The following is a 25254-nucleotide window of genomic DNA, read 5'->3' as shown; positions in this document are numbered from 1 at the left end:
GGGTCCAAGATTATCTTCTGTGTCTGTGTTAATTGGTTTCCCTTTTCTTTGTTGAAGAGCATCTGTGCAGTCCTTCTGCCTAGTCCGCCATCTTGCTGGAACTCCCCATATTCATTCTTTTAATAACTTACTGTTAATGTTTCACACAACTTTAAAACTATTGTGCTTTAAAAATTGAGTCAGATCCAAAATAGCTAACTTTGTGAAACTTATTACTGCAGTGCAGGTGTCCTGAAAATATTTTTATATTTAAGGAGTAATTTAATAATTGTTGTTCTTCCCTTAAAATATCAATTTGAGCCATAACATATTTAGTGTAAGAGGGCACATTATTTGATGGTCATGTAATTATTACACAGTTTGATTTCATTTTTATAAAAACTATTTTTACAAATGTGAGGTGTTTACGATCTTTATTATTTCAAAAACATACCATTTAAGATATTTTTGTCCTCTTTTGATGTTATCATGATTCCGAATTGTGCTTAATAATTTTCAGTTTTAATGTGCGTAGGTCATAAATTTTAATATGCATAGATAATACACTTAGATTGAATAATGATACTGTGTTTGATAATTTGCCATTACTATAGTAATCTGAAGGAGTCCTGTTGGCATAGTGGTTAAAGCGCTAGGCTGCTAACTGGAAGGCCAGTGGTTCAAACCTGTCAGCCACTCTGCAGGAGAAAGATGAGACAGCCTGCTTCCATAAAGATTTACAGCCTTGGAAACCGTATGGAGCAGTTTTGCTCTGTCCTATAGGGTCACTACGACTTGGCATCGAAGGGTTTGGTTTTTGATAGTAATCTATTTTATTTTCTTTTAATTAATGACAGGGATATGGAAAATGCAGAAAATATTCTCACAGTGATGAAAGAAGCTGGGATTGAGCCTGGTCCAGACACATACCTAGCATTGTTGAACGCATATGCAGAGAAGGGTGACATTGATCATGTTAAGCAGGTATGACTTCCGTTACATAAATAAACATTTTAAAATCATTTTATTAACTCACATGGTTTACATGAGGCAAAAACATGTCGTTTATACAACTCTTTTTAAAGTACAGTAGTATTTAAGGATAATTCTTCCTATAATTCTGTACCTTGGTGTTATTACCATCATTGTTGGAGTAGAATATTTTCCATTATTTTATAAAGGAAATAGTAAACCTTTAGATGGTATTTGTTTCTAGCATTTTGAATGTTGGTATTTTAATTTATTTAGATTTAAAATTAAATGAAAAAACCACTGTTTTCTAACTTTTCTAATTTCTGGACTTACCAACAGACTTTAGAGAAGGTGGAGAGGTCTGATCTTTACCTTATGGACCGTGACCTATTGCAAATTATCTTTAGCTTCAGTAAAGCTGGGTATCCTCAGTATGTCTCAGAAATTTTGGAAAAAATTACATATGAAAGAAGATATATTCCAGGTAGTGTTTTATTTACAAATTTGTTTTCATAATTTTTTTAAAAATTTGAATTACAACTCTTACGTGATGGAAAAGGCATTCTCATGATAGGGGACTGTGGGTTGTGGTCGATGAACACAGGACTCTTAAAGACAACTTGGTAAGCTGAAAACAAGTTAATGAGTATATGGGAATGTTTTCATTTGGAAGTGTTTCATAGTTATTTTTAATATATAACTAAAAGATGTCAGATATCCTTTTGGTGTTTACAATTAATAATTTTATCTGTAGTACTGGTTGCAGTAAAAATATTATTTCAGTTCAATAAAAAAGATGTCTTTTCTTCCCAGATGCAATGAACCTCATTTTGCTTTTAATTACTGAAAAGTTGGAAGATACAGCATTACAAATTTTATTAGCATGTCCTATATCAAGAGAAGACAATCTGAATGACTTTGGAAGCTTCTTTTTACGACATTGTGTGACAATGAATACGGTATCCTGTTCATTTTTAATTTGAACACAGTGTAATAAGTAGTGAAATAAGATTTTTTTTTTTAAAATTTTATTTTGATTTGGGTGAAGATTTACAGAGTAAATTCACTTTTCATACAGCAGTTCACATATACTTTGTCTCATGTCATTGAGCAAAATTTACAGTGCAACAGCTCCCCTCCCACTTTCTCCCCATAGTTACCTCTTCCCAGTATCCATCCCTCCATACTCTCCTGCGCCCTGAGCTATCTCCCTGTGCATAAGCAGCCCTTCCTTCTCCCATGATTGTTCTCTCCAGGGTATGTGTCTACTTGAGGTAAATGTTTAACTCACTTGCCTGTACTTTGTTTGGCTGGAAACCACAGGTGTGGGTTCAATTCCAGACCTGAAGGGCAGCTAGGGGCCATAGTCTCAGTGGTTCCACCAGGCTCTATTGGACCAGCAAACCTGGTCCCCACCTTCTTTTTTTCTTTTGCCTCCAGATAATTTTGAGTTTTGTTCCACATTGTTCTCCCTCTTTATGCAGGATCTCCTACATCCCTTCCAAGTGGATGACAGTGGTAACCGGGTACCATCTAGTTCTTCTGGTCTCATAGTTGTATAGGTTGCAGATTAGATGGTGTACCAGTCGCTAGGACTGATTGTTTCCATTAATTTTGGTTTTCTTCTTTCTTCTTGACGAGGAGAAGACCCATTGTTGCATCTAGATGGCAGCTTGCTAGCTTTTAAGATCCAGTCGCTACTCGCCAAAGTAGGAGGTGGAACAATGTTTTGTATAGTATGTTATGCCAATTGAGCTTGATGGCCCCTGCAACTATGGTCGCAATCCCGCAGGATCAACTACTCGGTCCCTCTGGGTAGCTGGCTGTGACCAAGCAATGACCATAACCTTGCCCCTTGACAGCTCTACTATACACCTGAGAATTCTGATCACTCACATAAACTTATAGGACCATTGTCTGCCGACCCTATATATGATCTTGGATATACTCCCCATTTAGACATACCTAATTGTTTAGCCTGTCTACCTATCTATCCGTCCATATACCCCTGTTTGCCTTCACTGACAACTCAGTACTGTATATGCAAAAGGGTTCATATTTGTTGTCTGTACTGCCCATGTACCTCTCTATGTCTTTCTCATCCTCAATGGTGAAATATTGGTCACTCCCATTTGGTACATTGCCCTTCTCTTCACCCAAATCAATATTTATCACTATCGAAATAAGATTTTTTAAAATAAAATGAATGATGAAGCTAGAGTTAGAAAGAGCTTGTGAGCATCAAAGTTTTCATCCTAGAAGTGACAGAATATTTGCAGATTTAGCTGGTAATGCTGACTTTTTTTCCACCCTCAGCCTGTGGAGAAGCTGAAAGACTACTGTAAGAAGTTAAAGGAAGCCCATATGCATTCGTCTCCTTTCCAGTTCACCCTGCATTGTGCTTTAGTAGCCAATAAAACTGGTACTATATATTTTTAATTAAAGTCAACATAAATAAGTTTTGCTGAAGTAGCTTTGTAATATTATATGGTATCTCTTTCAGATTTGGCAAAAGCTCTGATGAAGGCTCTGAAGGAAGAAGGTTTCCCTGTCAGAACTCATTATTTCTGGCCATTGATAGTTGGACATCAGAAGGAGAAGAATGTTCATGGTTAAGTTTTTTCTTTTGTAGATTTATAATTGTTCAAAGATCTAGTGTAACAGTTTGTACATACATCAAATTGAAATCTTCGGGAAAGCATACTTATTCCTGAAAACAAAACTCACTGCCATCGAGTCGGATCTGACTCACAGCGAACCCTCCTTGGGTTTCCGAGGCAGTATCACTATGGAAGTAGATTGCCCAGTCTTCCTTCTGAGGTTTGGCTGGTAGGTTTGAACTGCCAGCCTTATGGTTAGCAGTCAAATGCCTTAGGCACTACACCACCAGATCTCCTACTTATTCCTGAGTAGGAGATATTCTGAGAAAATGGACTTGTTGTCAGTCATAGTAAAGTATTTTTAAAGCGTTTTTAAAAGCAAAACCTGATGGATTTCCTTCATCTTCATTACATTTTTTAATTCATCTCGGACCTTGATAGTCAGACTTGCAAGCGTAGTTTTAAACAGCACATTATTTTAAAGTTTTTAAATCAAACTCTTTAATTCTTGATATAATGTTTGAAATTAGTTTGCCTAGACTTTAAGGAAGATTTAATGATAAAGTTACATGCAATCAGGTTTATCACAACAGGAAGCGTATCCCTTTTCTTTGTGGACAGCCTTGTTTCTTCATCACTGAACTGTGTTACAGTAAGGAAAGGCAGGAAAACTTTTATTGCAAAATGAGTGCTCATGACCTGACAGCCTGCTGATTGAAGGACAGAAATGCTCAATCTTTCAAGTTCTTAAGTAGGTTTAAGCATTTAGCATACTTCCCTAGTACACATGGGATGTCTATAGGATATGAATAAGAATTGAACAAATATTAAATTTTAGAGTACGGTATCTAATTCTTTGGTTTGCATTATTGGTAATTCAGAAAGAATAGTCTCATAAAAAGATGCTTTTAACAGAAGTACTTCCCCCTTGGGGAAACAAAAAATGGTCTTTTTCATCTTATCTCGCAGTATAATGTGCTTTAGAATGAGATGCAGAGTTGTTAGTGTGACATTGGGTGACAAACAAAACGCACAAGCAACAAAAAAAAGTGCTTTTAGCAGACTTTCATGTTGCAATTTTATTTTAAGTATATAGTCGTCTTCTGGTTTAAAGGAATACTGAAACAAGTATTCCCTAATTGTTTCTGGCTATAAAAGTCTCTCAGTCCTTTTTAGAAAAATCTTTGTTAAAGCAATATGCTATTTGATTAACTCTTTGCATATCTTCCAGTTCTGAAAGCTCTAAGAGACAACCTTTAACTCAGGTGTTTTTGAACCACAGAGTTTAGATCATTCCTTGAAATTCTTTCGGCATATTAGTATTGTCCACTTTTACAAAGGGTATGAAAATACTTTTGGTCCATCTGTTGAAATACTTGCTTGTTCCTCACGTGAATTTGCTTTCTCCAACCATCTCACAGTATCTAAACTTGAATTAGATAAACATAAAAGAAGTTAGATACTTTCTTTCTGCAGTTGTAGTTTGAATTAGTAGATAAATAGGCTCTATCTTTAATCCATCTTTTCTTAGAATCTTAGAATTTAGGCTTTAAAGGTGTCTTGTTTAAACTTCACATTTATTAATGAAGAGTTGCAAATAGGTTCAGTGACTGACGTTTGGCTCTATAAACATCTAGCTTTTGGTGGTGCTGGGATTAGAACTGAGTTTTGTGACTCATTTTAAATACTCTTTGTTATACCATATCACTGTCATATTAGACTTTTATAAATATTATACTGTACTTACTTTATAAAAATTCTAGCTGTTGGTTAATTTTTTTTATCATTGGGACGTTTAAAAAAGAGATATCAAGTTTTTTAACCAATGAAAATTTTATCTGGAAAAACACAAAAGCTTATCTTTATTGGAACAATGTGACTTGAGAGTGCAAGAGATTGTCATTTATTTTTTAAAACTAAGTTTTCCGTTGTTTTTAAAACTTGTTCAGGTTTTCCTGAAAGATAGTAAAGTGTATATTCTATAGTCTTTTCTGCTTGTAACAAGGAGATGGCCATATATATAGTTTCTTTAGCGTAAAGTAAGAAAATAGCATTCTTATTAGTACAGCTAGCTTGTTCTTTGTCTTGTGAGTTGGTTACTCCTTCGCCTGTGAATTGAGCTGTGAAAGTTATATATAAACTAGTAGAAATAACAATTAAGAAAGTAATGACTGGAATGACATAGGATGTAGCAGATTATTTCATAAGGCATAGAGGCAACTAACAACGTCTCACCTACTTTGGTCATGTTGTTAGAAAGGACCTTTCCTGGAGAAGGATACCATGTTTGGTAAAGTGGAGGGTCAATGAAGAAGGGGAAGGCCCTCAATGAGATGAAGTGACACAGTGGCTGCAACAATGCAGGTATAGCAAGGATAGTGAGGCTGACGTAGGACCAGGCAATGTTTTGTTCTGTTGTACACAGGGTCACTATGAGTGAAGGCGACTCGATGGCACCTAAAAAAAACAGCAGAGACAACTGAAGCAAGAGTTTTCAGTAATAGAATGATCAGATTTCTTTTGAATTTTAGGATTTCCCTGACTAAAAATTAAGCTCTCCCTAAGCCCTTTAAAAGGTTCCTCTAATGACTTTTTCATGGCTCATCTTACCATTAAATAGCACAAGTAGAAAAGTCATCATTTAGAGTAATACGTTTTTAGCAAGTTGGCCTAAATGACATGAAATAACCCAGAACTATTGGAGGTCTACATCCTTTGGTGTATTTAGAACACATAAAAGGTAAGATGATAAGGTGGTAAAATATGTAAGACAGGGCCAGACTAAGGCCTAAATGCCAGATGAGTAAAGGGGTTGAAGAGAGGGAACTTTACTTTCCAAACATTAAGAACTTGCCTGCTAGTAAAGTAAGTGCTCTGGATAGAGTATAAAATCCTAGAAGGAGCTCTAGTCAGTGAAAGTTCAGGTCAACCATTATATTTTTTCTAATACTTTGGACTATTTTAATTTTTACAAAGCTTTTTGAAAGGAGGCTTCCCTCCAGGTTCGTAAAATTTTTTGTGGCTATTTTTTAAATGGGAGCTCTGGTAGCATAGTGGCTAAGACACTTGCCTGCTAACCAGAGGTCTGGGAGTTCAAACCCACCAGTCACTCCTCGGAAGGAAGGTTGGGCAATCCTACTTATAGTGATACTGCCTCGGAAACCCAAGGAGGGGTCGCTATGAGTCGGGGCCGACTCGACGGCACAGAACAACAACAACATTTTTTAAATACTTTTATTAGATTATTTATTTACTGTTAGGATACATTTCTAAGTTCACAGATGTTTGGGATTCATTGTTATCAATGTTAATATAAGATTATTTCAGTCCTTCTTGTTTTAAAAAGAAATAAGCATTGTATTTTTTATGAAGATATTTTGTAATTACGTTCAATCAGTCACTTTATTGACATGTGCTTTCCTCTTTCATAAAGGAAGTTTGGTGGTGCAGTGGTTAAGGCATTTGGTTGCTAACCAAAAGACTGACAGTTTAAACCCACCAGCCACTCCATGGAAGAAAAATGAGGCAGTCTGCTTTCTTAAAGATTTGCAGCCTTGGAAACTCTTTGGGGTATTTCTGCTCTGTCCTATCACTGTGGTTTCCTTTCTTCATCTGACAGTAGTTATTAAAGTGAATATCTTTGTATCATCTTTTAGGATGACCGAGGTTGTGACTGAACTGACAAGCCCAGGTGTTGTTAAATCTACTTTCATTTCAGCTAGAAAGATAATAAGTTAAAAATACCATCAGATCATTTAAATGAGCAGAATGTACTTCACCTCCTAGTAAACATTACTGGAAAAACAGGGAATATTAAGAGAAAGAAATATGTTACTGCTACTGTTAATATTTTTTTGTATTTTTACGGTTTCCCACATTTTTTTTCCCCTTTAATTTTTTTATTTTGAATATAAGTAACATTTATTTCAGTTTATTTATGTACTCTTATTTTAATGGATACCCTGATAGGTAATTAGGGAGCTTTATTATCAGCATTCTTATATTACAGACAACATAACCTGGAAGGTCACACCTTTGGTGACTTGGTCACAAGAAAAAGTCTTAGCATTATTGTGGTGTTGGAAGCACCTCCTAGCGATTGAGAGGCTTGGTTTCTAATTTTAGGTCTGCCACTAACTGTGATCTTGGAGAAATCATTTAACTTCTTTTTTTAAAAAATGAGATTAGGTGACCTTCAGAGGCAGTCTAGTTTTGTTTACATCAAAAAAGTACATCCCCCTGATAGATTTTCCTGCCAGGAGGTAGGAAAGCCAGAGAAAGCGAAGCCAGAGGGGACGACAGAGCAGAGCAGCAGCCAGGGATCCAGGTAGGGGGAGGGCGGAGAGGTTTCCTACAGCTAAAGGGGACAAACTTGTTTGTTGTACTGTGGTGGCTTATGCGTTGCCGTGAGGCTTGAGGCTATGCCACCGGTGTTTCAAGTGCTGGCAGGGTTGCACATGGTATGCAGTTTCAGTGCAGCTTATAGACTGAGACAGATTAGGAGGAAGGACAAGGCCATCAGCTTCTCAAACAATTGGCCAGGGAAAAAGCCTTATGAATACCAGAGAAACACTGTCTGATATATTACTATGCAACTTTATGAATAGCTTGGAAACATTATCCAATATAGTGCAGGAGGACGAGCCTCTTTGGTCAGAAGGTTTTCAAAATATGACTAGGAAAGAGCTGCAGCATCAGAGTTATTGATATGGGTAAAGTAAACCTTTCGAGACCTCCATTTGCTGATGTGGAACAACTCAAATTGAGAAACAGCTGCAAACATCCGTTAATCATCAGAACATGGAATGTACGAACTGTGAATCTAGGAAAATTGGAAGTTGTCAAAAATGAAATGGAACACATAAGATTGATATCCTAGGCATTAGTGAGCTGAAGTGGACTGTTTTTGCCATTTTGAATCAGACAAGCATATGATCTACTATGTCAGGACTGACAATTTGAAGAGGAATGGCATGGCATTCATCATCACAAAGGATGTTTTAAGATTTGTCCTGAAGTACAATGCTGTCAGTGATAGGATAATATCCATGCGCCTATAAGGAAGACCAGTTAATATGACTGTTACTCAAATTTATGCACCAACCACCAAAGTCAAAGATGAGGAAATTGAAGATTTTTATCATATTCTGTAGTCTGAAATTGACTGAACGTGCAATCAAGATGTGTTAATTATCACTGGTGACTGGAATGCAAAAGTTGGAAACGAAGAATCACTGGTGGTTGGAAAATTTGGTCTTTATGACAGAAATAATGCTGGAGATCACATGATAGAATTTTGCAAGACTAAAGACTTACTCATTGCAAATACATTTTTTCAACAGGACAAACGGTGGCTATACACGTGGACTTTGCCAGATGGAATACACAGGAATCAGCTTGACTAGATCTGTGGCAAGAGGTGATGGAAAAGCACAATATCTTCAGCCAAAACCAGGCAAGGAACTGATTGTGGAATAGACCATCAACTGCTCATATGCAAGTTCAACTTGAAGACAATTAAAACAAGTCCAAGAGAGCCAAAATATGACCTTGAATATATCCCTCCTGAATTTAGAGACCATCTAAAGAATAGATTTGATGCATTGATCACCAGTGACCGAAAACCAAAAGAATTGTGGAATGACATCAAGGGCATCATCCATAACGAAAGCAAGAGGTCATTTAAAAGTGATGTCAGAAAAGTCTCTGAAACTTCCCCTTGAGCGAAGAGTAGCTAAAGCAAATGGAAGAAATGACAAGATAAAAGAGCTGAACAGGAGATTTCAAAGAGCATCTCGAGCAGACAAAGCCAATTACTATAATGAAAAGTGCAAAGAACCTGGAGTTAGAAAACCAAAAGGGAACAACACGCTCGGCATTTCTCAAGCTGAAAGAACTGAAGAAAAAAATTAAGCCTCGAGTTGCAATATTGAGAGATTCTATGGGCACAATGTTGAATGATGCAGGAAGCATCAAGAGAAGATGGCAGGAATACACAGAGTCACTGTACCAAAAAGAACTGGTTGATGTTCATCCATTTCAGGAGGTGGCATATGATCTAGAACCGGTGGTATTGAAGAAAGAAGTTGAAGCTGCACTGAAGGAATTGGTGAAGAATAAGGCTCCAGGAATTAGTGGGTATCCATTGAGATATTTCCACAAACGATGGAAGCACTGGAAGCACTCACTCGGTTATGCCAAAAGATTTGGAAGACAGTTACCTGGCCAACTGACTGGAAGAGATCCATATTTGTACCCATTCCAAAGAAAGATGATCCCACAGAATGTGAAAATTATCAATATACAATATCAATCATTAATATCGATGCTAGTAAATAATAAAACATCATTAATATTGCACACAAGTAAAATCTTACTGAAGATAATTCAAAAATGGTTGCGGCAGTATATTGACAGAGACCTTCTAGAGATGCAGGCTGGATTCAGAACAGGACGTGGAACAAGGGATATCATTGCTGATGTCAGATAGATCTTGGCTCAGAACAAAGAATACCAGAAAGATGTTTACTTTTGTTCTATTGACTCTGCAAAAGCATTCGATTGTGTGGATCATAACAAATTGTGGATAACATTGAGAATGGGAATTCCAGAACACTTAATTATACTCATGAGGAACCTGTGCATAGACCAGGAGGCTGTCATTTGAACAGAACAAGGAGACACTGCATGGTTTAAAATCAAGAAGGGAGTGTGTCAGGGTTGTATCCTTTCACCATACTTAATCAGTCTATATGCTGAGCAGGTAATCCGGGAAGCTGGATTATATGAAGAAGAATGTGGCATCAGGATTGGAGGAATAATCATTAGCAACTTGTGATACGCTAATGACACAACTTTGCTTGCTGAAAGTGAGGATGACTTGAAGCACTTACTGATGAAGATTGAAGACTTACAGTATGGATTACACCTCAATATAAAGAAAACAAAAATCCTCACAAACTGGGCCAATAAGCAGCATTACAATAAATTGAGAAAAGATTGAAGTTGTCAAAGACTTCCTATTACTTGGTTCTGCAATCAACACCAATGGAAGCAGCAGTCAGGACATCAGACCACATATACTACTGGGCAAGTTGGCTGCAAAGGACCTCTTTCAAGTGCTGAAGAGCAAAGATGTCTCCTTGAGAACTAAGGTGTGCCTCACTCAAGCCATGATATTGTCAGTTGCCTCATATGCACGTGAGAGCTGGCCAATGAATAAGGAAGACCGAAGAAGAATTGATGCTTTTGAGTTGTGGTGTTGGCAAAGAATGCTGAAAGTACTACGGACTGCTAAAAGAACTACCAAATCTTTCCTAGAGGAAGTGCAACTGGAATGCTCCTTGGAAGTGAGAATGGCCAGACTTCATCTCACCTACTTTGGTCATGTTGTCAGAAGGGACCATTCCCTGGGGAAGGGTGTCATGCTTGGCAAGGTGGAGGGTCGACAAAAGAGGGGGAAGGCCCTCAACGAGATGGATTGACACAGTGGTTGCAGCAATGGGCTCAAGTATGGTAGGGATCGTGGAGCTGGTGCGGGACTGAGCAGTGTTTTGATCTGCTGTTTATGGGGTCATGATGAGTCAGAGACAACTCAGTGGCACCTGACAACAACAACTAATAGGTTAAATTAAAACCATTGTTAATACAGAGCTAGATACATAGATCTAAACTAAGTTGCAATGCTGGGATTCTTTTTGTGTTCAGTATGTTATATAGCTGTTTTTCATGCTCTCTTCAGTGTTGCCTTAGACCTTGACCATAAGAATTTCTTGTATACTTGGTGGTTATATTTATAATTCTTGAACTTTGGTACTATCCATTCAGTAGGCATTTATCAGTACCTAGAATCTTAGGTACCTTGTTGAAACTTCATAGAAATAATTTTTCCCTTCATTGGTGGCTTGATACACATTGCCTTGCTTAATCCATGTTTGATAGTTACAAGGATTAAGCAAAGTAATATGTATAAAAGTATCTGAAAAGCACAGTTTTCATATTGTAACTTTTAGTGTGGAAGCTAAGAGATAAAGGCTCAGAAAGGTGAAGTTACTTGCTTGGAGTTATACTACTATTAAGTGGCAGAACCAGCCTGGAAAGCCATGTGTCTTTAAATTCCAAAGCTTTTCATGCCACTGTACCTGTGTGTCTCACTGTAAAACTATTAACCTTAAACCATGGTTATAGAAATAACCATTACTGGTCTGAAAGGATATTGGGACATTTGATTAGCACAAGTCCATCACTAGTATTGAAAGGTAACTTAGCTCTGTCCTCCATTCAGATGCTTAGTCATCTTTGCATATGAAGAAGAGCATAGTGTGATTGCCTTCTTTTATGGGAGTTATAAATATTTTTAGTACTGACTCCCAGTGAATTGTTTGAGAAACAGTTCTAAATTTTGCATATAAATACCAGTAACTCTGCATGTATTTTCTCCTATATTTGTAGTAAATAAGTACATGCTTTTGTTTTTTAATTGATTATTTTTACATTTTGAAAAATACATTTAAACCTCTAAGATTTTGCAGATACTAGATAATTTTAAATATAAAAAGCTCTTTAAAGGTAAAATGCTATCTTATATTCTGAATTTTATTTAAAAGAAATATAAATATTCCTAATATAATTAGACTTGCCTATATCTTTCTGTATTCCCACCCCACTTCTCACTGCCATCAAATTGATTCCAACTCATAGCAATCCTATAGGACAGAGTAGAATGCCCCATGGGGCTTGCAAGGCTATAAATCTTTATGGAAGCAGCCTGCCTCATCTTTCTCCCATAGAGCGGCTGGTGGGTTTGAACCATCAACCTTTTGGTTAGCAGCCTAATGCTTTAACCACAATGCCACCAGAGTTCTTATGTTTTTGTGTTAGAGCACATTATGTAACAAATTTATAGAAATGTCATTTTTTCCTGTAGGGATTATCATAGGGCAAAAACAGAGACTTTTAGGGAAAGTTTTAATGGAAAGTAATGAAGCTTAGAAGTAAATTTTTAAAGGAAAAGAAGTGTATCTTTAATAAACTACCAGGCCCACTGCCATCAACTCAGTTCTGATTCATAGTGACCCTATATGACAGAGTAAAACTGACCCATAGGGTTTCCAAGGCAGAAGCAAACTGCCACATCTTTCTGCCACAAATCAGGTGACGGTTTTCTAGAGTTAACTGAGTCTGATAGGAAGAAATCAATTTATTTGAAGCTAACTGAGTTTTGGAAAACATGAAGTAGACTTATAAGAAGTTATGAAAAGACTTTTAGGGGATGGGAGAAGGGAAGAAACAATTAAAATTGTTAATATAAAATACAGTGAGAATAATTCATGAGAATAATAGCCTTCTGTCCATTTTATGTTTATATTGTAAATTGTGAAGGAGTCAAGAGTTAGTAATAATTAGGATTTTTTGTTTAAATGTAAGTACTTATAAGCACTTTTTGAAACTGTTTTTGTCTGACAGACTACCCTCACTACCCACCCCCTCAAATTCCTCTCCTTTGCAGCATTTGTTTTTGTCAAGTTTCATTATGTAGGTCCATCATTGCTCTATAATAGTAGTGAAGTTTTATGATCTCTATTCAGTTGAGGTGTCAGATATATTAGGCATATTGTTTAATTGCTTTAAATTTCCATATAGTCATAATTTCTAGGATATTTTCTTAGTATTCATTACTGAATTAATAAAGGAAGATGAAGAGGAATTAATTTTTTTCTTTTATCATCCCTCAGTTCTATTTGCTTTTCTGCCTTCTCTTTTAGATAAACAAAATACTGAGGACTTTTCCTGTGTTGTGATTCAAAAAGTAATTATTGAACAAACTTTCTGATCTTTTCTTAAATTTAGTTCAAGTTTTTAATCTCTTTGCTTCCAAATTTTGTCTTACAGGTATAATTCAAATCCTCAAAGCAATGCATGAAATGGGTGTAAATCCTGATCAGGAGACATACGTAAATTATTTGTTCCCATCTTTTGACAGTATAAAGTCAGCACGTGCTACTTTACAGGTGAGTACAAGTGTGGTTTTAACTTCATAACTGAAGAGAGTTTCTTTTCTCCCTAATATTTATAGTGTTGACCCCCCCCAAAAAAAAGCGGTAGCTATTGAGCTTTTCCAAAGCTTTATCAAAATATAGGGGGGAGAGTAATGTCTGTACTTATTAAATTTAAAAAGGTGAGTCAGTGTTTTTCTTGTGTATTGAAAAGACAATTTGCTAATACCAGAAAAAAATTTAATAAGATAATATTCACCCTTTAATCTGACCCTGCTGACTATACAACTGCAGTTTTTATTTTCTGAATGTTGCTTTTCAATGAAGCAATGTATCTTTATAACTACAGTCATAATATGTTTGCTATCCTGTATTGTCTTCGGTTTTAATAATCTTTTGTTTGACTCCAAAGTATTATTTATATGCCAAGTACTTTTTGTCCTGACCAGACTAGACAAGGGTTTGATCAGGGGCATATGAAGAAGTTGTCTTGGGTGTGTGCATTGGATTAGCAAGGTTGTACTTTCCATTTTCAAAGCAAAGATCTGTATAATTAAGAATGACATGGGCAGAGTATGAAAGTAATAAATATTTAGTTCCAAAGATCTGGTTCCTAGGTGCTTACTCACATAGTGCCTTGATTTTTTTAATATTGTTAGCCTGTTCCTTTCTTTCCTTCAAACAATTACTTACTTTTAATCTTCTTAAAGGGAGGGTTTATGTTTTCAGCATCTTTACCACTCTTGCCTGAGAACTAAGAGTATTTTGAGACTGTGCTACACATACTCTACTGTTAAAATTAAAAAATGAGTAACTTTTTTCACATTTTTTTTATGTTCTCAAATGTTTTCTTTTTTGTAGAAATGTTGTTGTTGTTGTTATGTGCCGTCGAGTTGGCCCCGACTCATAGCGACCCCTCCTTGGGTTTCCGAGGCAGTATCACTACAGAAGTAGATTGCTCCATCTTCCTTCCAAGGAGCGGCTGGTGGGTTTGAACCGCCAGCCTTCTGGTTAGCAGTCAAGTGCCTTAGACACTAAGCTACCAGAGCTCCCTTTGCAGAAATACAACTCTGAATTTCAGTGTCTTGATATTAGTTTTGGTTTCTCACTAGTGATGTTCCTTAGGGAGAACCATATGTAACTGGGAACTTGTCTTAAATTTGACTACGTTTATTCTCCTTTTTTTCCCCCCTCATCCTTTGCTCACATTTCAGCATTAAATATTGTTGTTTTAGAGATATGACTCTGTTAAGTGCTTAAAAGACTACACAATATTGATACACTGTTAACTTTAGTTACACATGGGTACACTGCATTAAAAATTTTTAATACATGTTTATTATTGATAATTATATTATTTATCATATTATAATATCATTATGATAATAATTATGATGATACTATTGATAATTACGAAAATAGAAGTGTGCTGTGGCTATACAACTCATCCACAGTTCTTTGAGGTAGCTATTATTTCTTAACTTGTATAAATCTTTTCAGATGTGTATGTTGAAAAATGTTTTAGACAAAATGGATTATATTAGCCACATTACCCAGCAAGTTAGTTTTTTTCACTTAGTACCTTCCTATAACAGAATATAATTTCACAGATTATTTTTTATACCTGCATGCTGTTTTTTTGTACAGGCAGTCTTGGGTTATGAATGAGATCTGTTCCTAACTCTTTCTTTAAGAATGTGTAGATCAGTTGGAACAGGTCCATATGATTCTTATGTATGTAGCCTTACTTTAGTACAGGAAAAGGCTAAAAGTCTTTTCAGTGATTTAAAAACTGTACATGCAGCAAATGAAGGTGATTGTTATGAAGAATTTGTTTTCAGTAGGGTTTAGTTCAGCTTTGCAAAGTTAAGACAAATTTCCATTACGTTAAAGCAAGGCTTTGAAGATGGCAACACCTCACTCAAAGATAGTGGCCAGCCTTGCCACTTTGAATGTGTGTTGTTCTTCACAAACCTGCCAGTAATCCAGTCACACACATCAGGCTCCTGAAAGTCTCTCTCCTGTTCTGAGTCTTTCATTTCAGGGCTTTGACCTGTTGATTTTTCCCACGACGAATCTCACAAATTGTAAAAAATGCCAGTCTGTTTTTCTTTTGCTTCATTGGCCCTGACAGAAGTGCTTCCAAGACCTGCATTAAGGGGCAAGTAGGAGTTGTCCATTAGTCAGCTGTTTGTAACCCAGGGACTGCCTGTATAGATAAACCATAATTTATTTATCAATTGCTTACTGTTGATTAGGTGTTTTTTAATATTGTACTGTTATAAAATGATTCAAGAAATATATTTGAACTAAATTCAGCCCATAAATTATTCAATGTTAGAACAAATGACTCATCATTTGGAGTTATAAAACAAGTTAAATTTGTTTCTTAACCCACTTTTCACATAGATCTATTGCAATTTTATTTTGCTGTGAGTGAGAATTATTCTAGTGTCTTCAGTAGTAAAATCTTAGAAGAAAGGCATCTCTAAGGATAACATTATCTGTAATTTGAATGTAACCATTTAATTTGAAATGTTGTAATTCCTTTATTTCACAACTTTTGCTGAAGTTCAGTTATTCAGTATATGTGTTGTAGAAAATATTTTTTTCTAATGAGAGATTATCAGAATATAATGATAAATAAAAATGGGAATGTAGGAAATTTTAATGGAGTATTAGAGTATTTTTAGCCAAGGCATATTATCATTAAAATATGCTTTATCCACAGGAAAATGGATGTCTACCTGAAAATAATGTATTTTTGCAAGCTGAATTGAGGAGTGAAGCATTAAATGGGAACTTAGACTTTGTTTTATCATTTTGTAAGTATGTCACATTAGCAATAAACTTGACAAGTTTTGTTTTTGAGTACATTGAGGGTATACAAAATAGTTCATGTAATGAAAGCAAGGAAGTTTTTGTTTATTTTGTTAAAGCTAGGCTGATTACATAGTTTATGAGTTGATTTCATGGGTAATTTGAAGTAATTTTAAAGTTGGAAGGACCTTGGAGATAATCTAAGAAATTTCCTGTGTAACATGGTTTTAGGGTAAATGTTGGACTGGGAACCCCGTTGTTTATGATTCAGCTTCTAATTATGTGGTCTGGAATAAGTTGCCTCTCTGTGCCTCAGTTTAGTGAGATAAGGGTAGTAGTACTACCTGCCTTTCTATCTTATGTGGATTGTTGTGAAAATTAGGTATTTCTGAAAGTACTTCCTAAATTAATGCCTACTATAATAGTACGTTATATGAAGTCATCTCCTCACCTGTGTTCAAACACACACACACATACACACACACAACAGATGTTTATTAAATACTTATAAATGCTTAGGTGTGCTACAGTGCTCATTGCATGTTAATAAACTATCTCCAATTAGACATGAAGAAAGGCATAATGAGGTTAAGAGTCTTTCATTTTTGAACATGTCCATCACATTACTCAAAGATTTTTCAAATCTTGTGAAAAATATATCACACAAACATACCATTTATAGCCCCTTAAAATGTTAAAAATTAATCTCTAATTAGTAAATAGTCAGATTTTATAGGTGGATGCTGTTTAAAAATCAGATTACTGCTTTATGTTACCCATGTATATGTCATTTAAGATAGTTCATCATAATATTCTAAAGGAAAGGCAGGTGTCCAACATGAAAAATGGTGACAGTTAGACTCAGATGTGTAATTGAGTTGAAGGTTGGGTATTAATGCTGGCTGTTATCAGTGAGTATTGATTTTGCTTTCAACTCTGTATAATATATAGATTTTCCACACTGACAAGATGAAAACAGAAGCATTAGCAGAGGAATCAGCGCACGAAGGTGCATACATGAAAGCTGCCTAGCTGCCTTTTCCTTTTATCATACAATCCATTCCACTTCATTGTCAACCTCTTGATTTTTCAGATTTGTTTGTTGCTAAGGGAACTAGATGCTTTTTGTCAGCAGCCTTCCAGCTTGCTGAGATGTTTCTGGTCACCTTTTTAACAAATAAAAAACTTGACTATTCCTGTAAAATACTGTTTAAAATAGTATAAAAATAAATTTTCAAGAGGCAGTTTATTACGTTTGAAAATAAATATACCTAGGATTCTAAGGCTAAAGAACATTTCAGTTTATTCCTATTGGTACCTCCCCTCCCTCTTTGATTTACAGGTCTTTGAAGAGCAATTTGTTCTATAATTGATGGTATTTGCATTAGGCAGCTTCTTAGTAATCAGTGTTGGTTACTAGATCACAAGGAATGTCAGGTAGTGGAGAAAAGTAAATGGTTTATCTTGATCAAGTTTGTGGGGTAGTAGGGAATATGTCCCTACTTGTGTTTGTGAGCATGGAAAATTACAAAAAATGTGATCAAGCAGAGTTGAAGATTGCTGAGAGATGTGTTTGTATCCACTTCAGAATTCTTGAGTGGCTAAGCACATGTCAGTTTTTATGATTTTTAGATTTTCAAATGCTATAAAATCACAGAGAAACTTACACTCCTTGTTTAAGGAATAGAACAGCTGATCTAAAACAATTCTTACTATATGTGTGGGTTAATTTTTTATTTATATTTAGGGGAATTGAGCAAATAATCTTAAATATGACTTCCTGTGAGTTTGTTTTTTAAGTAAACCAAGTATCTTAATTTTTACCTAAATTGTGTGATTCTTTTTTTTAAATTTGCCTCTGCAATGAGTTTCTCTATCTGTCTTGGCTCATTCAGTAGCCAGTGAGATTTATCCTGACTAGATCCTCAGTTACATGTAATATGGTGCCATTTTAATACATTGGCAGCCTAAAATAAACTCAGGAAGTGCCTGCTGTGATCTCATCCCTTGTGGTTCATGATAAGGATTATGTGAAGAAAAACGTAAGGCCTGATTCTTATTTTAAGGCAAATTAAGCTATAATGTCAGCATCGAAGCCACACATGTTATAGACTATTAAATGCCAGAATAAGTAGTAGAGCAAACAAGTGCTCTGAGAAGTGAAAGATCAATATTCTAAATCAGTTATACAGTAGAGGTGAAGACCTACTTTATTGTAACTTAAGGATGTCACTCTTGTATGAATGCAGATGCTTCATCGTAGCAGAATAGAATGAGAAAGTGTAGATGGTTCAGCGGAACCCAGCACCACTCTCAGAAAGAAATGAATTTTTCTCATCTACTGTCTTTAAAGGACAAAACTTCTATAGGGTAGTGATAGTCTCTCCTTTAATAGTGCTTCAGTGCCCAATGAATATATAATCTCTGTATATGTACCAAGTTGGCTTGTTAGTGTGCTAGTATATGCAGTTGCCGTTTATATAAGAGAATATAAATTCATTAATCATATGTATTCATGAAAATAAAATAAAAATGCTTTGAAAGGATAGTTTTTATTGTAAATATATATTATTGCATTATCTAATTAATTTTGTATGGAAGCACTTTTAAGACTTTGAAAATGAAAATTAAAAGGAATTGGTATAAATATGTTTTCAAAGAACTTGATAATTGAGAATTTTTTTCTGTCTGATATTTAATAATGATCATTTTCTTTTGCAGTGGAATCAAACACATTGCCTTTCTCATTTAATTCTTTCAGAGGCCCCTTAATACTAGGCTTTAGGAGGTAAGATGATCACCTTATATAATGTTCTTTGCCTTATTTTCACTGTTTATTTTCTCCTGTCTTTTTGACTTACTGTATGAGACAAAATACAAATGATTTTATCTTCCAAAATACTAATTACCTGAAATAAACCATATCAGCCTTACTCTTCCTGATACTTAATTTAAGATAAGTTTAGGCAGTTTACCTTAAATGTTTGTGGTCCACTTTTATATATTTTCTAAGAAATACACCCAGATTTCATAAGGGTCCTGTTTAAAGAAGGCACTATTTGAAAATGGCAAGTTGGAGTTACAGTCAAATTCAAGTGTGTATTTGGTTTATAATTTTAACATTTAGTTACAACATGACTTTTATTCAGTATAGTTCTACTCTGCTTCTCACTGCTTTCTATGTAGACTGTATGCTCACCTCCTGGTGCCCAATTTTGTTAATTACTTTGAAAATGTTCAAGCATAAAAAAAAAGTTGAAAAATAGTACAGGAAACACCCATATACTTTCTAGGTTCACTAATTTTGAAACAACCATATACTTTCTAGGTTCACTAATTTTTAATACTTTGCCATATGTATCTGCTCTTTCTCATATTTTCTCTTTCTTTATAAAATACATGTATATATTTATGCACTTTTTTGGGCACTGAGTTCCTTGAAGTTACAGATATCGTGACCCTGGATCCTTCAGTATAAGTATCTGAAGAATGAGGTCATCATTTACTTAATCATAATACCAATATCATTCCTTAAAATTTAGTAACACTATTAAAAAAAATCAAACTCACTGCCGATGAGTCAATTCCGACTCATAGCAACCCCTTCTTGGGTTTCTGAGGTGGTATCTCTATGGAAGTAGATTGCCCAACCTTCCTTCCGAGGAGTGGCTATTGGGTTTGAACCACCAGCCTTTTGGTTAGCAGTCAAATGCCTTAGGCACTATGTCACCAGAGGTGGTTGTTTGGTTACCTAGTGCCGCTCTGACAAGAATATACCACAAATGGGATGGACTTAACAAACAGGAGTTTATTCTCTTACAGTTTGGAGGCTTTAAGTCTGAGTTCAAAGTGCCAGGCTCTAGGGGCTGGGTGAAAGCCCCTCAACCTTGGGCTTCAGTTCCGCCTCTTGCCCCTGGCCCACTTAAGCTAGAGGCTTTTCTTTACTCAGCTGCTGGCTGCTGAGGCTGACAAGCCCAAGGTTGACAAGTAAAAAGGCATAGTCCCAATATTACCAAACCACACGAAAAAAGAAATGCACTGCTGTCTAGTCGGATCCGACTCATAGTGACCCCTTCTTGGGTTTCCGAGGTGGTATCACTATGGAAGTAGATTGCCCAGCCTTCCTTCTGAGGAGTGGCTGGTGGGTTTGAACTGCCAGCCTTCTAGTTAGCAGTCAAATGCCTTAGGCACTATGCCACCAGAGCTCCCTAAGCACACGGAAGGCCATTAATTCAAGTGCATTGAAAGTCCCAAGGTCGGCAGAGCATGGCAGTCTGCTGAATAATGACATGGCTACATGCAGGGTTCAAGCGCCATAAACTAGAGACCATTCCCCAAGGTTTCTCCTTATATACCGGAAGCAGACCACATCCCTAAGGCAGCTACCAAGCTGCTCACAGTAGATTCCACCATTGAGATGATTACCAGTGTCATCATGGGGAGTACTACATCCAGCTGCCTAACCATTCAGTCAGGCCCAGCTAAGTTGACACACAAACTTCACCACCTAAACTTGTCTAAAGTAGGAGGTAAATTATACCTTTATTATATTTCTTCATTGTTGGAAGCAAGAGCCTTTTAGAAAATGTTCTGAATTAGTTTAAGGGTGAAATGGATGGTATGTTGGGAGTTTCCAAGAGCACCTCTGAGTTGAGTGATTCACAAGGTGAACTCATAGGATTTAACATACAGTCATGCTATGATTTAACTTACAGTCATGCTATGATTTAACACAATGAAAAGATACAAAGCAGAATCAGCAAAGGCGAAAGGTACATGGGGTGAAATCTAGAGGAAACCAAGCTTCCAATGGTCCTTTCCCAGTGAAATGGCACAGGATGTGCTTAATTCTTTCAGCAATAAGTTGTAATAACAGGTGTGAAATGATGTCTACCAGGGAAGCTCACCAGAGCCTTGGAGTCCAAGGTTTTTATCGGAGATCAGCCATGTAGGCACCAAAATTCCAGGCTTCCAGAAGGTGACAAATGTTCAGCCTGAATCACATTTTTTATATAAACAGTTTAGGCACAATGAGATACTCTTACTTTTAAAGAATAATCGGGACCTCTCCCAAAATCTGATTTTTGGCTGGCCAACCAGAGGCCAACTTGGCAAACGGGCCTTTCTGAGGATAACAGTCTTAGGCCTGTTATGTTAATTAATTTCTATACAGATGGTAAGAGCTGAACTAGGACTTTGTCAGTACAGCTAAGAAGAGGACATGAAACCAAAAAAAGAAAACTTACTGCCATTGAGTTGATTCTAACTAATAGCAACCCTTGTTAGGTTTCCTAGTCAGTAAATCTTTACAGAAGTTGATTGCCTGGTCTTGCTTTCACGGAGTGGCTGGTGGGCTTGAACCACTGACCTGGTGATTACCAGTCAGATGCCTTAGGTACTGTGCTACCAGAGCTCCTTGAGGAAATGAAAGATATTGCAAATCATGCCCTGCATGATGACTCTGTATTTTAGAGGTTGATGATATGGGAGAGAGAAGTATAACTTGAAAAGAAATGGATAGATCATGAGATTAGGATATATTGTTTTGAGATATCCATATTTTCCATATGATGTTCCTTTGTGAAGATCAGTGATGGATATGGATATTTTCAGCAGGTGAGTGAGTAAAACCATTGTGGTTGTTCAGGAAAGGAATGTAGATCAGTGATTCTTAAACGTTTTGAGCCATGGATTTGCTTGAGAATAGTTGAAAGCTGTGGCTCATCTTCTCAGAAAAATATGTATACACAGAAAATTTTACTATACTTTTATGGAATTCCCAAAGTACTCGTCTTTCCCCCATTTCAAAATCCTTGTTGCAGAAACCAAAATTAAGAACTTGGAGTGTGCTCTTGTACACTTTTTCTGAATACAAATGAACAACTATAAAAAATATTTCAGTTAAAAAAAAAAAGCATATCATATTTATATATCACTCTTCAGTCTGTGATCTTTACTGAGCAATACCGCATAGACACCTTATTGTTCCACTAGTATAAATCTGATTCTTTTTTAATAGCTGCAGGAGATTCCATGTTACGACTATACTATAAATTTTTAAATAATCTGAACCCTAATGATGGGTTCAGATTATTTCTAGTTTTTGTCACTACCAAAAGACCAAAATATTACAGTAAATATTGTGTACATATATCCTATGTATTAGTTTTTTTCTTTTCTACGATGAATAGAAGGGAGCTCTGGTGGCATAGTGCCTGAGCCATTTGACTGCTAACCAGAAGACTAGCAGTTCAAATCCACCAGCCACTCTTTGGAAGGAAGGTTGGGCAATCTACTTCTGTGGTAATAACCGCCTCAGAAACACAAGGAGGGGTCACTATGAGTCAAGACTGACCTGATGGCAGTGTGTTTGGCTTTTTGGTTATGATGAATAGAAACTAAAAAGACTGCTACATCATAGGATATGTGTATTCTTTATTTTAATTTCTACTACCATATTACTTTCCAAAAGATGTTGTATTGATTCATATCAGCAATTCACACTTCTACCAGCAGTGTATGAAAGTGCTGTTTTCCTGCAACCTTGTTGGTACTGGATATTATGCTTTCTCATTTTGGCCCAGCTGATAAGAAATGATGTCTCAGTGTCTGATTAAGCATGGTTAGGACATACGTTTATGTGCATATTTGTGCTTTGGATTTCCTGTTCCATGAAGTACCTTTTTAAATCCCTTGCCTGTTGTCTGTAGGGTCATATGCTTTTTTAAAAAATTGCTATGTCTCAAAGGCCAAGGGAGTTAGTTTGGAGGCTATGAGAATTTTTATTATAATATTTGTGTGTAATTGAAGTATACACAGTAGAACTTAGTTTATCTCCCTTGTGGAACTACGGAATTATTTTTATTTGAACAGGTACGTTGAAAATTCTGGAACATTGATGAACTATAAGCTTTTTGAACCTCATAAGGCTTTTTGCTCTGCTTTTCTCCTGACTTAAATAGTCATTTTCTTATTAGTTAGTATCTAAAATGCCTAATTGATTCCTGGGTTTTAAAAATAGCCATGTCACTACATTTTAAAAATGTGTTTAACAAAGAACTCACTATGCAGTTTTTGGACAATTCCAAATCCTTTTTTATTCTTGCCATGCTATACACTTAGTAAAAATATGTTTTAACTTGTCCCTTCTAGCAAAGTTTTGGAATATGTAGGTTCTAAATCTATATTCTGATCAGTTTTTGTTACTGTAGATGCAGAAAAACTTTAGGGTGTGATAATTTGGCATTATCTATAAATTATGTGCATAATTTGAAGCATTTGTGACTGAAAGTGATTTCTTTCCCTCCCACCCCAAAAATGAATAACAATTCAAAACAATCAATGTAATTGCAATCCATTATGTCAGCATTAATGTAACCAAGCCATTCTTTCATTTGATCCTGAATCAAATGATATAGGTATTTTTAAGTCTCTTTGTCAGTACATTCAATACAGTTATTGAAACTATCCTATCAGCTGCTTCTCGGGGTCCTGTTGCACTCTAGCAGCTTTAGAATTGGCTGAGTGACAAAGAGAAAACTGTTTATTGGCATTGAATTAGAGGTCAACCATATCATAGCCAGTAGAGTCCAAATTAACCACCTGCAGCTCCTATAAGGATTAATGTATAAGAGATGAATCAAAAGTTACTCCTTGACAAGAATTATTCATAGTTATCAAAACATACTTTTTTGACTTGGAAAGGAATCAAAATTGGGAACCTTGGATAGAATGGGAGAAAAATGTGGAAAACAAAAGTTAAAAGCATAAAAAGGACCAGGCTTCCTAGTCTAATACAGACAGGTGAAACCACCATAAACTATGGCCCCTAGTCACTCTTCTGGCCTGGAATTGAACTCAGTCCCATGGCTTAACTTTAGCCAAACGGTGCCTACACAGTGAGCAATTACACCAGGAAGGTATGCCCGTTAGAACAATCAACCATGAGAGATCAGAAGTACAGCACTAGCACAGGCAGAAAGCTTGGAAGGCAGGAATACATAGGAAACAGTTACAGGGAAAAGGTAACCACAGGGAAGAGGTGGGAAGAAAGCTGTTACATTGTGGGGATTATAATCAGTGTTATGAAACAAAATGTGTGTGGCCTATTGAATGGAAAATGAGTTTGTGCTGTGAACTTTCACCCAAATCACAATAAAAGTTAACAATAACAACAACAAAAAACCCCCCATAGTTATAAAACTTTAGCCAAATGTAAGGGAACTTGGATATGTATTTCAATACTGGAATGTAGATTTTGGAATAATTATGTACCTTTAAAATAATTTCTGCCTAATAGTGGTAGGTCCAGTGTCTAAAAAGCAATGGCCTGACACAGATTTATTTTGGCACAGAATAATTTTTTATGATTTTATTTTCCTTAAAAAAAAAAAAGCTTTTGAGAGTAGTGTTTAGTGGCAAGCTAGTATTTTTAAAAGTTGATAATGCTCAAAGAATGGTAGTACTAATAAAGTGTAACGCTTTCCTAAATTTTTCTAATTTATAAATTTAATAGTCTGTTACAAATACAGGCAAAGTCACCTTTAGAAAGTATGTAAATGAATTTAATATTGCATAATTACAGTGAATAATTTTCCAACTAAAATTTTTAAAGGGATTTAGACCCAACTGATAAAGTTAGTGAAATCTTAAGTCAAATACAAAATGAGAAGATGTCCAATATGTGTTAAGACTTTTTTTCTCCTGTGCATTAGCTCAAAGACAAATGAAGAACAGGACAGTATATTACTGAAAACTGCACCTCTAGAAATGTGACTTTTTTTTTTCTCTTTTATTTTATTTTTTAAATTTTATTTTATTTATTGTGATTTGGGTGAAGATTTACAGAGCAAATTCACTTTCCATACAGCAGTTCACATATACTTTGT

The 25254-nt window shown here is 35.8% G+C and overlaps 1 protein-coding gene across 1 annotated transcript in view; it reads left to right on the top strand.

Annotated features, from left to right (window-relative positions):
- The window catches only part of LRPPRC (leucine rich pentatricopeptide repeat containing), a 146186-nt gene that overhangs the window by 25798 nt on the left and 95134 nt on the right, over window positions 1-25254 (top strand). Inside the window, exons 7-14 of the mRNA XM_007944418.1 lie at window positions 837-963; window positions 1291-1435; window positions 1765-1910; window positions 3268-3373; window positions 3455-3562; window positions 13443-13561; window positions 16278-16371; window positions 19088-19154. Of these exons, the coding sequence (XP_007942609.1) occupies window positions 837-963; window positions 1291-1435; window positions 1765-1910; window positions 3268-3373; window positions 3455-3562; window positions 13443-13561; window positions 16278-16371; window positions 19088-19154 (912 nt within the window). The remainder of the gene's footprint in view (window positions 1-836; window positions 964-1290; window positions 1436-1764; window positions 1911-3267; window positions 3374-3454; window positions 3563-13442; window positions 13562-16277; window positions 16372-19087; window positions 19155-25254) is intronic.

This window comes from Orycteropus afer, unplaced genomic scaffold (assembly GCF_000298275.1).
Source record: "Orycteropus afer afer isolate SDZICR_OR568_19922 unplaced genomic scaffold, OryAfe1.0 scaffold00124, whole genome shotgun sequence".
Classification (NCBI taxonomy): Eukaryota; Metazoa; Chordata; class Mammalia; order Tubulidentata; family Orycteropodidae; genus Orycteropus; species Orycteropus afer.
This window is presented reverse-complemented; position numbering and strand designations above follow the sequence as displayed.